Source organism: Passer domesticus, chromosome 11 (assembly GCF_036417665.1).
Source record: "Passer domesticus isolate bPasDom1 chromosome 11, bPasDom1.hap1, whole genome shotgun sequence".
Classification (NCBI taxonomy): Eukaryota; Metazoa; Chordata; class Aves; order Passeriformes; family Passeridae; genus Passer; species Passer domesticus.
Window position 1 is genome coordinate 4,605,183 of NC_087484.1, and position 13,061 is coordinate 4,618,243.

Genomic DNA, 13,061 nt, shown 5'->3' on the forward strand with positions numbered 1-13,061 from the left:
CTTCAAACAGTTACACAAAAATTTCCCTGCAAAGTAGATATAACAGACAAAGATAGTTAAATAGTGTCAGAAATGTTAGTTTATCTGTTACCAGATTTAACAGAAAAATTTCCTTTTTAAAAAGAAAGATCCCCCTAACCACATTTATTCAGCCTTCTAATAAACACACAGTATTGCTATCTCAATCTAAGTAATTCAATAAAGAGGAAAATTGAGGAATCAGGCATATCTAACTGCAGGGCAGACAATTGTGTTTACTGTTGCTCAACTTTTTTCCTGTAATGAATATTCCTGAAAACAATAGTGGCTTCTGCAGAGGGAAATATTGTGTCATTTGGGGGTGGCAGGGGAAAGCAGCTAGGCAGCAAAGCCCCATCAGTTATGGTGATGAGATTGTCCAATAAAGCAGTTAAAAAACACCACTGACAATAAATTGCTTGGAGCGAGATACAAATGGCCAAACACTGGTTTAGAGGCAAGACAAATCATATCATTGGCAGAGCACAAAGCAGGGCTCACTTCTAACAGCTCCAGGAGCGCTGCATTAAATAGAAGATTTCCCCGGAGCAGGATTTGTTTTGAAGGGCTTTTTAAAGGCTGACAAATGTAACTTTATTATCTCTTTCTTCAATTGAACAAAACGTCTCCTGGAAAAACAGAACATGGCTTTGTGTTTGTATTATGCAGAGCAGAAATAAGTTATTCACTGCAGTTAAGCATAGATTAGAAATCAGACAATTGTTTGATGTGTCCTGTCATTGCCTTCAGAGTCCTGCTGGCAACATTGTAAACCTGGATTTTTCAATTAATTGTAACCTGGTGGGAGACTCTGGGCTAACTTTTCCAAACGTAAAGGAAATGTGGAGGGTGTGGCAGCACTGAAGGTGCTTTGTGGAGGTCTGTGCCTTCTGGACTCGTGTAGTTTCTCCTGTACCATGTTCTGTGAGCTCTCTCTGTGCTGGCAGGGTGCTGGGCTGTGTCAGGAGGAGCCCAGCAGGCAGATCCAGGTGGTTTCTCCTGTACCATGTTCTGTGAGCTCTCTCTGTGCTGGCAGGGTGCTGGGCTGTGTCAGGAGGAGCCCAGCAGGCAGATCCAGGGAAGGTGGGGTTGCCCCTTACATGCCATTCCTGACAACCTGGAATGCTGCATCCAGCATGGCTCCAGCTTGAAATAGGGATGTTCAGATGAGATACAAAGGAAAAAATATCACTGTGCAGGTAATTAAGGGTCTAACAGTGGTCCGGAGGGGCTGTGCAATCTACATACCTGGAGGTTTTGAAGACCTAACTGGAAAAAAAGCCTGAGCAATCTGGTCTGCATTGTCTGACCCTGGCTGGAGTAGCAGCTTGGACAAGATGAGTCCCACAGTCCCTTCAGCCCTCATGGTTCTGTGATTGAGTTGATGATAATTCTGAGGAGGTAACATCACATCAGTCATTCCCTAGGCAATTCCAGTGCAATGGGTACAGCTTTTGCCACTGGCTGAGCATCAGCTGATAAAACCCCAAGCCTGTACTGCTGCGCAATGTTGGGCTTGCTAAGACAACAGCCTCTAAGTAATGAGCAGAAAGGGACCAGGTTTTGCAACTTGGTTTCCTCTGGGATTCAGGATGTGTGATTTAGGATGAAAAGCTTGATAAATTGTTGCTCTCCTCTTTTGTGGGAGATACTGAGCTGTGTGCTTTGGTTGTGGTTTGGTGGTGAATTATGACTTTTCCAACTGTAATGATTCTGTGGTTCTGGGGAAATGTTGAGTCATAGGCTTAATGCCGTGCTAAGGTCCTATATTCTTATTTCAGAAGCTTTTCAGCATTAAATTAGTTATCCATTTTCCAAATTAGGAACCAGGATAGTTTTTAACAAGCCGAATATCCCCCATCTTTAGGGATATTTTGCTTGCATAAAGCATCTGTTGGGCCACCCTGCAGTATGCTGGGGACTTTGTACTGGGTGGCTCAGTAATTTTGGGTAGCCAGTTTGCTGATGTCACCTGTCACTGGCAGCATAACTATGACATTTTCCCTTACCCACCAAAGTTTGCCACTGATAAAAAGGGAAAGAAAAATATTATTTTGGGGAAAAGAGAAATATTCTCCAGTTTTTTGAGACATTCCTAAGTGACCAAGGAAGATACTAATTCCCTAGGATAGCAGAGGTATGAGTCACACTTTAGAGAGGAAGCCAGCAGTGCACATCCTCTGAAGAATTCATGCACCTCTTCCAGGCTGCACAGCTGATCATTATGAACTCGACACACATGTGAAGGAGAGCACTGGTAAATGTTCCTTGTTTTCCCACCCAGGCCATTAACCAGGCTGGAGCTGGGCCCTGCAGCGAGCTGGTGACCTGCAGAACCCCCGCGTCCGTGCCTGACGCCGTCTCCACCCTGTCCGTGCTGGAGGACGAGCACGTGGGTGCCTGCCAGCCCTCACCCTCCGTGTGCCTTGTGCTGAGCTGGGAAGAGCCCAGCAACAATGGGGCTGAGATCACATCCTACAACATCGACCTGGGAGACGTCAGCATCCCCGTGGGGAACGTGACCAGTCACGTCATCGAGGGCTTGCTGCCCGAGACCTCGTACCGGTGAGTGCGGAGATCACACAGCTCTGCTTCACTCAGGGAGTGCTCCTGGCATGGAGAAGGGCTGAAAATGCAAACCAGCAACCCAAACAGCCAGCCTAGGGGCACAGGAATCTGCAGTCATTCCTTGGTGGGATGGATTGTGGTAGTTAGTGTTCAAATGTTGTTTTCTCCCGCCTTTTTTCCTCTTTTCTCCTTGCGTTATCTCTGGCCTCTTCTCCTTTTGATTTGCTCTGCTAAGGTAAGGTTACACTGGTAATAATAAATTTTAAAATAAATAAATTTTTACAATAAGAAATAATTAAAATTACAGTGTTGCATCTCATTTTTTTCAGCTGCTTTGAAGTACTGTTCCAAGGGATTAAATCATTAAGTTATTGATCCCTGAACAGAGTTAGCAATTTTCACACAATGAACTTTTATTTGTATAGCTACAGTTATTTTTTGTCTCTGCTATATAGAGATTAATGAAAACATGATCTGAATTTAAAACCAATTTATATTGCTTCAGATTCTAAATTGGTAAGTAGCATTGCCAAAATTTTATTCGTTTAATGTTCAGGCTTATATGTTTTCTCCCTAATTGCTAATTAAGAAAGAAAAATGGTTCCATGAAGGCAATGAACAGCAATTCAACAGAATATGTGACAAAAGAAATGCTATTTTAAGTACTGTTCTATTAAAGACCAAAATTTGATCACAGAGTTGTAAAATTAGATGTCACAGACTTCCTGTAACATTTTTCATTTTTTTTACTTTGTATTCAAGTTCACAGTCCTACAGGTCTTGTAAATTATAAGTTCATAATTCAAATTTTATCCCGTTCCCAAGAAAAGAGAACTTGTTGAAGCAAGGATACCAATACATACAGTAGAAGTTATTTAAAGTGAGGAGCACACATTGCTTGCTCACAGATCATTCATATAAAGTTGAAGAGTTTGTTTATGGATTGATCACCCAGCTGTGGAAATGCATCATCTTTGGGCAGTCTCGTATTCCCTGGCTTCTCCTCAAATGTTTGTTCAACCAAGACCCAAAAAAGCTGAAAAGGGAACTTTGAGCAACTCACTCAAGACAGAATGTGCCATTTAAATTCTTCACCAAAGTCTTATTTCAGTCTCTTTTTTCGCTGGCTCTTGATTGTCTACAGCTTCCTTAAGGGAAATGTCTTCTTCAAGGCTTAGAAACAGAGATTGAAATGATATTTTTTGCATTCTTGTTCATTATTTTGAAAAAAGCACCATATTAAATCACATAGTTTTAGTCAAGGATTCGTTCTGTTGCTGGTCCAAATGAAACAGCCAAAGCCACAAGCATTAACTGTTCTAAATATTGTTGTAAGACTAAGTTCTACTAAAAAAAAAAACCCACTTTAAGAACACAGAGCTGTGCATGGCTGATCAGAAGTAATAATACAGGAAAGCTCTTTTGTTGAACTAGATCAGATAAAGAAACCCCAAATCTTGCATCTCATTCCTGTAAGGGAAGACAAGTGACTGCAGTTGGATTGCAAACGCACCTCATCAATAGTTTGAAGTATTTTGCTAATCAAAAACAGGTTTGTCAAAGTGTAGTGATCATTAACTTGTTCGCCGATATTTCTTCTTCAAGCATATCTTGACACCGGTCTTTGATCAGGGAGTGTCTGCCCTGATAAATCCTTAAGGATTATCAGGCTCTGTGCTAAACGTTGGTGCATTTTCTGCCCTCCCTGGCTGAATCAGAAGAATGTTTCAGAACATCACTGATCTAATTCTCTACATTTCTCCACTGATGAGTCTTCTTTTTGTGTCAGTTTTGTTTAACACAACTTACTCTTCTCCTTCTCAAGTGTTTATTCCCTGCTGTGTTTCAAAACACACTGAACATATTTTTCCTAGACTAAACAAGCCAAGTACTACTGGCTTTGAGGCTCTGAATTCCCTTGCCAAAGTTTCAGCAGAATTTGAAGTAAATCAGCAAAGGGTTTATATGTTTTAGTTGAGTTGGAATTCCACTATCAAAGTTTTTTGTTGTGGGAAACCAAAATTGAAAGCCAGTCTTGGTTATTATGAATCCAGCAAGTCCAAAATTAGAAATTTAAGTTGTTTTGGATAGAGGGTGATTGTGAAAGCCTGGCCACGTGGGCCCACCCTGTTAGCTTGGGTCTGGCACTGCTTTGCTTCCAGCTTTCTGTGGGAATGGCCACAACAGGAGCAGCCCAGGATGCTTTGTGTCTTAGCAGCAAATCCAGCCAGCACTCCATGAGAAGGATTTCCATCCCAAAATGCATTTAAGGCAGGAGGAGGTGGAAGATGCCTCTGTCACACAGCGAGTGGCCATGGTAGGGCTGAGTCAAGAGAATTCCTGCTCAGACACAGCCCAGCTCAGCTGCTGCACAGAGCAGATGCCTCCCCAAAGCACTGTGTAAACATCCTGGCTGGTGAGCAGCTGCAGAAATATGTCTGAGTTCTGCAGGCTCTGCTTTATTGACACAGCCACGAAGTTCTGGAAACTCAGATTATAGGGTAATATACTTGGCCTGGTTTTCTGTGAACTGATGTAACTAGGAGTGAGTTAATAAATATTCCACAATAAATAAGTATTCAACAGTCACAGAAACACCAATTTTCTGTTACAGTCTGTTCCCAAGCTTCGCTTAACACATTCCATAGATAATTGTGTTCTGCTGTTGAGATACTTCACTGCAAAACAACTTCCAATCTTTTAGAATGTTTCTTCTCTGAAGCTACACAGTGGACAGAAATATATAGTAGCATTATAAAATTTCAATAGCAACACTTAATTTGGTTTAGGAATGAAAATTCTATAAATATTTTGGATTTTTAAACCGTATCAAGTGAAAGTTGGGTTGGAGTCCATGATCTTGAAAGTCTCTTCCAACCTAGTCATTCTGTGAATTCTGAAAGATCATCCAAGACAGAGGAAAAAATTCATGTGGATGCTCAAATTAGCAAAGTTTAAGCAGGCTATAAAATATATTTCAGGGTGTCAAACTAAGTCTTCTTCCAGGAGTCTTGAGTGGGGATTTGTGGGGCAGTGTGTGATTGCTCTTCATCGTGTCCAGGCTGCTGCTGATGGTGGAGGATGCTGCTTCCCCTCCCCTTTGGAAGTCCATGGCATTTTAACTCCCACAGGTTTCCACAGGCATATGTATTGCAACTGGTGGCATTCCTCTTATGGGAACAAGGGAATCAAAGTCTTCTCATGTCAGACTCTAAAATTAATTCAAAAGTTGATTTTCCAGTTTGTTGGAATACTATACAAAGGATTTTGTGACCAATCTGAAAATAGCATCCTGTTTGGTGTGTTTATTTTCCTGGGTCAAGAATCTCCTAAGAGAGAATGGTCTGTTAAAGATCATTTCGTGGTTTCTAAATTTGCCTAGTCTGATTTATGATTTTTCTTTCTAAATGTTTAAAAGTTGTAGTGGGAAAATGTGAGAATGAATACAAATATTATTGGTCCAGGGTCTGCAGAATTAGGCAGTATTCTTAAATACAGTCTTTACATGTTCAAAAAACTTGTTGTCAGATTGTGATTGTCAGATTGTTAAACCATCTTACTTTCCAAGAGGATGTTTGGGGTATTTTCACTTAGAAACCATTAGTGGAAAAGTTGAAAGGAATTCAGGAAGTGCTTTTGCTGCAGATATTTCTTCTTGTCTATACTGTACTTTTACATGGAAATAGAGTTGATTTTTCCCAGTACCAGTAGTGTAAACAGGAATTGGTTTCCAGTTCATTGTGGATGTTCTCTTGCCCACCCTGGCTGTGCCACCCAGCTGGAAAAGCTCACTGTCACAGGCTGGGGCAGGAGCAGAGATGGTGCAATACAAGGTGCTCTCCCACTGCCATCTGCTCTTCCCCCTTCTCCTTTCTGCCTTTTCTGTTTCCCTTCTTCCTTCTCCCCTTCCCTTTGGAGTTTCTGATCCCCATTGAGCAGGCACTGCTGGGGTTCAGAGGGAGGTAACACCAGGGTTTGGGTTGCACTGCCATGTGCACAGGAAACACAAAATTTATTGTTTGTATGTGTCTGATGAAGCTCAGGCCCTGGGAATGATGGTGGCAATTTACAGAGCTTTATGGTGGTGCAATCAGCAGCAGAGTGGCCACATCAGCCATGTTAGACTCAAATAAATCAATTCCTGCTTTCCCAGTGTCATCACTCATTTGTAAAGATGCCTGTCTCTATTTTAAGGCTTAAGAGTTTCCATCAGTCTTACAGTGCTCCAGAGTCAGGAGGGGAGTGTGTGTGTGCATATTTGTGTGTGTCAGAAGGGGGGAGCAAGAACTCTGTGCAGCAGAGGAAAGCAAGGGAAAAAAGGATTGAGGAGACACATCTTTGCCTTGTGCAAATACCGACAAAAGCAAGACAAGGAAGTGCAGGTTTCTGTGCTTGCATATATCTAAAAAGTGTGATATTGGAGAGAGATTCATTTCACTGCTTGTTTTCAGGTGTGGTAGCTGCAGTTGGAAACCAGCTGAGGTTACAATGCTTGAGGAGAGGAGAGGCTTTGTTGTTACTGGGACTTTAAGTAATACCAAACAAAACAAAAGGATATATACTCTAGAGCATGCTGCTGTAATTAATCTACAAAAGCAGTAGTAACATTTTGTAATAGAACTGCTACTGTTACTGCACATGCTAATGGTGAGCTTGCTAGAATCCAGTGAAAATACAGGCAGGCTTGGTTTTTTAAATTGGAAATACCATTAAATATTGATGTAATGACTCTTAAATGTAAAGCAAAAAACGTAGCATAATATGAAGTAAGATCAATGCTTATATTAATTGCACTTTTTTAGGTACTAGAAAAGCTTGTTGTTCTTTCTATGCTTGCAAGAAGCAGTTGAAGAGGAGGCTCCCACTGGATCTTGGTGCCATCCACCCTTAGGGAGGAAGAGGAGGAATGTAATGTTATAAGGTGGTCAGAATGCATTTCCTGAAGCCAGAAGGAAGGTTAAAGGGAAAATGCAGCTCCGCACCAATCACTATGTTGCCCCTCTTGGTGGCTGGGTCAATAAGCAGAGATTTAAGCACACATTTGCACATGACTGTATACACACTGCATTCTCTCTGTGCTGACTAACAGTAGATCAGAGTTCATTATCTTTCTATATGTTTATTAACAATGTAACCTTTTATGTTCTTGAAAGGCAGAAAATAACAGTTTTGGGGCTTTTTTCCAATGGGGAATACTTTGGAGAATGTTTTCCCCCTATCCCTTTAACATGCTCTTTTCCTGATGGTAGAGCTGAAAATTTGCTGTTAAAAGCAAAGTAATTTTTCATACATTGTTTGTGTGAACTTGCATCCCTTTATGTTCTTCAGTCAAAATGAGTAGCTTTGCCAAGCAAAGACAGTTCTTGTAAAAGTCTTTACCCATGAGAAAATACAAGGCTGCTGTGCACAGGATTTCCAAAGTAAATGGCATCTTTCCAGCTAACTAAACTAGGCTGAACTAACTTAATTAGTTTTCTCCATCCTGATTTTTCATATTTAGTCTTTGATTAACAAACTTTTGAAATCTTTCAGGCTCATCTCTACCAATATTTCTATTTACAAAGTCCTCAAAACTGTTGAGAAATGCAAATTTCCACTTTTGTATTGGTGCTGTTGATGTTACCATAGTCAGAGACTGCTACTCCTCTCAGTGTTAGACTAAGGTGCAGACAGGTAAGAGAAAACTAACAAAGCAGAAAGCAGGAGTCATTATCTTAAGAAAGAAATAGAATTTAGAGGACTGGCTCAGTCTTAAGAACATTTCCATATTCAGGCTGCTGTGACCAGGCAAGTGGTCTGCTTTTCTTCTTGATGTCCTCAAATGGCTCAAGGGCCTTTGTGCATCTTGTGAGGGTGACTTGGGTCCAGCATTTATTTGATCTAATGGATAGTTCACTGGCAGTTAACATTTCTGCAGTTTGTGGCAGAGTGTAGGAGGTTTGTGGATTTAACCTCCTTCATTATTCCTCCCAGCAGAGTTTCCTGTGCTTAAATAGTGTGCTTTGTGAGACCGAGAGAACACTGCTTTGGGTTTTCAGGGTGTTTGCCAGCATGGGGATGGGTTTTGTGGCAGTGACACCAGTGCTTTCCCTGAATGACTTCACCTAAATTAGTCCATGATGTCTGTTAGACAACCAGCACACACTTTCGCATTTTATTTACTCATGGTTGGACACTTCATGTTTTCCAGGCTGTGCTTGTCCTGTGCTGCTGCCCCTTGTCCCTGTGGCTGAAGAGGCTGTCACCAGGTCCTGAGACCCAAACCTTCCCCTCTGCCTCTGCATTTCTGACATCCTCACTGCACCTCTTACAGTCTAAGCAGGATGATCCCTGTTGTGCTGACAGAACCTTCCAGTGTGCCACCAAGAGCCCTGGGAGCTGGGCAGGGATGGGGCAGGCAGCCCCAGATGGCTCTCTTGCCCCTTGGGGTGTGTTCATATCAAGAACCTCATGAAAGCACTTCATTTAACATTCCTCTTCTTGCTGTTTGTTTTAGGATCAGGATCCAGGCTGTCAATGAAATTGGAGCTGGACCTTTTAGCCACTTTATTAAAGCAAAAACCAGGCCATTGCCACCCTTACCTCCACGGCTGGAGTGTGCTGCAGCAGGGCCTCAGAGCCTGAAGCTGAAGTGGGGAGACAGCAGCTCCAAGCTTCACTCTGCTGATGACATGGTCTACATCTTGCAGATAGAGGACAGAAATAAAGGGTAAGAGAGATGAATCTTTTCCTTGTGCTAATGAAAATGAATTCTGGTTCATCATAACACAGTTGTGAGTGAAAGAAAAATTCTGTTTTCCTGATTGCTTTGTGCCTACCAGTATGTACAAAACACTGCTTTAATAGGCATTCTGTGCCTGTAGTCTGAGCAAGTTATGCAGTAAAGCTGTGAGTAATAAAGAGTCATGGAATCATTACGATTGGAAAGAACCTTTAAATTGTTGAGTCCAACCATTAACCTAACACTTCCAGGTCTAACAGAAATCAATCCTGTACTAGTGACATTTCAGCAAAACCCTCGCCTCTCTGCCATTAAATTTAAAATCGAGTTTCATGGCCACAGTGCTTTACCTTTTGGAATATATGAAATAAAGATACAGTACCCAGCTTGCTGTGTGTATTCATAAAGCCAAGGGTTACAAATCAGATGTCTAGGTAAGGTAGAACTGAGCAGAACAATGTTTTTTGGGCAACCTGGTGGTCTTGATTTTATAGCTGTAATGTTTTACAGCATTAGAAAATACAAGCTTGGCATCAGCTTGGTAGCTCAAATAATTTTGAAATAAGATGTGCAAGAAACAAATACCTAAGTTTAAATTAAACAGTCAGTGCTAAGCTAAAACTTACCTTTCTATGTGAGCTTTGTATGGGAAAATTTGCTGATGTAGATCCAAAGTTGTGATGAGATATATTCAGTTTTAAAAGGGAAGGAAAGAAAGACAATATGCAAGTAATGCCTAACGGTCTGAGCTCTTCAATGAATAAATATCATAGATAGTTCATAATTTACTAAGAAACACTCTCAACTACTCCAATTAGCTAAAATAAGTGACTTATCGAGTAGGTAATCCTTAGAGACCTTCAGCACAGATCATAATTTGATGTAAATTAGCACAATTCCTTTAATTTAAATAGAGTTATGCTGAGTTTATGCCAGCTGAAGATCTGGCCCAAAAGCTCTAATTTTAAGTAATAAACCCACCATGAATAATGCCTTAATACCTCCCAGTATCTCACCTGTACTGATGCAGAGAGGGTACACTGTATTAATCCTGAGAGGTGTCCAATGAATATAAATACCCATTTGAAAGTCTGACTGGTGAAAACTGTTCCCTCAGAGTGCAGTGATGCTTGGCAGGAGCCCATCACCTGCAGCACCCTGGGATTCAGTCAGCTCTAAAGACACATCCAGCAGGCTGCTTTGCTTTGCTTTCATGTAGCACTGCAGGTAGGGTGGTGAAGAACTGTAAATTGTTTTTAACCTGTCTTTATCGTGGGGAAAATAGGAAGTTTCCTTGTAAGAATACAATGTTACCTCACAGCAGGCAAAGAAGGGATTTTTCTCCCTTGCTTTGGCATACAGCTTTAGCATGATTCTTTGCTTTTCCACAAGCTTTTCCCAGTGCAAATGGTCTCTTTTGGGAGCCATTTGGACTTGATACTCTGCTGGATCTTCTTAGCTGTGAATTTGACTTAGAGTCCACACGAGCTCCCAGAGATGCAGAGAAGCTGCTCCTCTGCATTGTGCTGTCTCCTCCTGCCTGAACTGAGCCATTCCATGAAATGCTCCCTTTGGTGGTTGGGCTTGGAGCAACTAGCCCAGACAATTCCTGAAATGAGCCAGAGCTGGGGCTCAGGGATCCATCCTGGCGTGGGCATGGCAGAGGAGTGGGGTGGGTGCACTGTTCTTTGAGCATCACTGGCCTCTCCAGTTGCACAGTAAACTGTGCACATATGAGGGAGCAATTAAATGGGATATTTTAGCTGGAAGGGACCTGCAGCCATGCAGTGTGACTGCCTGGCCAGTTCAGTGCTGGCCAAGTTAAAGGGTGTTGTTAAGAGCATTGTCCAAATATCTCTGTATCACTGTCAGGCCTGGGACTGACCAGCCCTCTAGGAAGCCAGTCTCTGGTGAAAAAATGACACAAAATAAATTATCTTGAAGGATGTACTGGTGTATTTTCTGGTCTGAAAGAGTCGTAGGAAGGTGCCATGGTATCCCTTCTGTTGGGAGAAGAGATAGTCCTTGATTCAGGGAAAGAGGTTGTGGTTTAAAACATGGATAACTGAGAAGTGACCTCTGTCATATTCCTGGTCTTTCAGAGAACATTGTGACTGTGAGACATCTGAAATTACTGATAACAGCTTTATATTGAAATCCCTCAATTCGATATTATTGTTGTCCCTTCTTTGGTTTAAGAGCTGGAAGCTACCTTTAAAATGCTGTTGAAGTGTTTTCACAAGCAGAATTATAAAGATGAGCGAGTTCTTTTAAGAAAAGGAAATAATCAGTAAGTCCCATCCTGACCCAACAGCTTTAATGGCCTTTTGGTAAAGACTCATCTCTGGCTTTATGTAATGACAGCCAGTGCTCTCCAGTGTGTCCTGGTCATTAAGGAGTGTTTTCAACTTTTCCTTTCTGTAATGAGGTGTAACAGGCCAGTTGTTGGAGACCAAATGTTTCATTGATTGCAAGACCTGTGAAGCAAAATACTTGGAAATCTTCTGGCACTGATTAGTGTAAGGGCTTGAGGAGGTGTGCACATCAGAGCTGTACCTGCGTTAGCTCCCATTAGCTCTTCGGGGTGTGACATTTAGGAAGATGAAATTAGCATCACTTGTCCTTTCAATTATGGCTAGCACTGAGTGGAAATGAAGAAAAATCTGTTTCTGGAAAGCTCAGTACATAGAAACGTTAGTTGAGAGTAAGTGACCTTTATGTAAGGAGGACTATGAAATTCCTTTCTTTTTTAAATCAACTATCAGTTGTGACTTCATTTTCTAATTGTGGTAATGTGAAGAAATTTATTTTAATGAAATTTCACTACTTTCCAGAATACTATGGATTTTTTCCTCTGTGGAACAAATGAACCTAATTAATGTTGGTGGTCTTTTTCCTGCTGTACTAGTAATTAGTCTTTAGTTGTTCCCACAACTAATTGCACCTCTTAGTGTCTTAAAATGCTCACGATATCCAGTCTGAAAGGGAGAATTAGCAAGTAAATTAAGAGTGGGTAATTTATCAGTTGCTGGTGTTTATTTTAGATGATTCTATGTTGCAGCTGAGGTAAGTTGTGTGATTTTTATGTGTGTAGAGAATCACAATCAATATACACACGTGTAATTACATTTTAAGGGAGGGCCATTGGTAAAGGTGACTAAAAAACATCCTCAATATATTCTTTAAAAACATAATGTTAGGATCATTGACAGTTGCCTCACACTTCTGTTGTGTTCAGTTGGTGGTAGCAGGGAGTGGTTGAATATATGAGCCTCAACCTGGGTGTTTGCTCTGCCTTAACTTGGAGGCAGAATAGAAACACAGAGGGATGAGTTGCTGAATGTGCTGCCCTTGCCTGATGACTTTTGCATAATCATCCCCTGGTTACTGCAAGTTTCAAGCAGTCTAATTAAAAAATTGTTTACACTCCTGATTTGATCAAGACAATTTACACCCATTTTAACAGCAATTACTGTTATGTATCAGTCCTACTGGCTTGTGAAATTCTATTAAGATACAAAATCAGATAAGTTAACATATCCTTGCAAAAACCTGCAGGAAAAAATAATTTTCGTATTGGGTAAAACAGTGATAAAAGGAAATTAAGCATGAGCATCAAGACAGATGGCATGCTACAGTTTGTACTGCAGGCCTGGCTAGATAGAAAGTTAATGTTCAGGAAAGTTTTCAAGCTAACCCGTGTTCATATTGCTGCATTGTGTAGATGAGTATTGCTTTTAATAATAGTGATATT

The 13,061-nt window shown here is 41.2% G+C and overlaps 1 protein-coding gene across 1 annotated transcript in view; it reads left to right on the forward strand.

The window, feature by feature from the left end:
- Window positions 1–13,061, forward strand: part of FNDC3B (fibronectin type III domain containing 3B) — a 183,049-nt gene that overhangs the window by 151,682 nt on the left and 18,306 nt on the right. Inside the window, exons 22-23 of the mRNA XM_064385242.1 lie at window positions 2,303–2,583; window positions 9,083–9,295. Coding sequence (XP_064241312.1) covers window positions 2,303–2,583; window positions 9,083–9,295 — 494 coding nt within the window. The remainder of the gene's footprint in view (window positions 1–2,302; window positions 2,584–9,082; window positions 9,296–13,061) is intronic.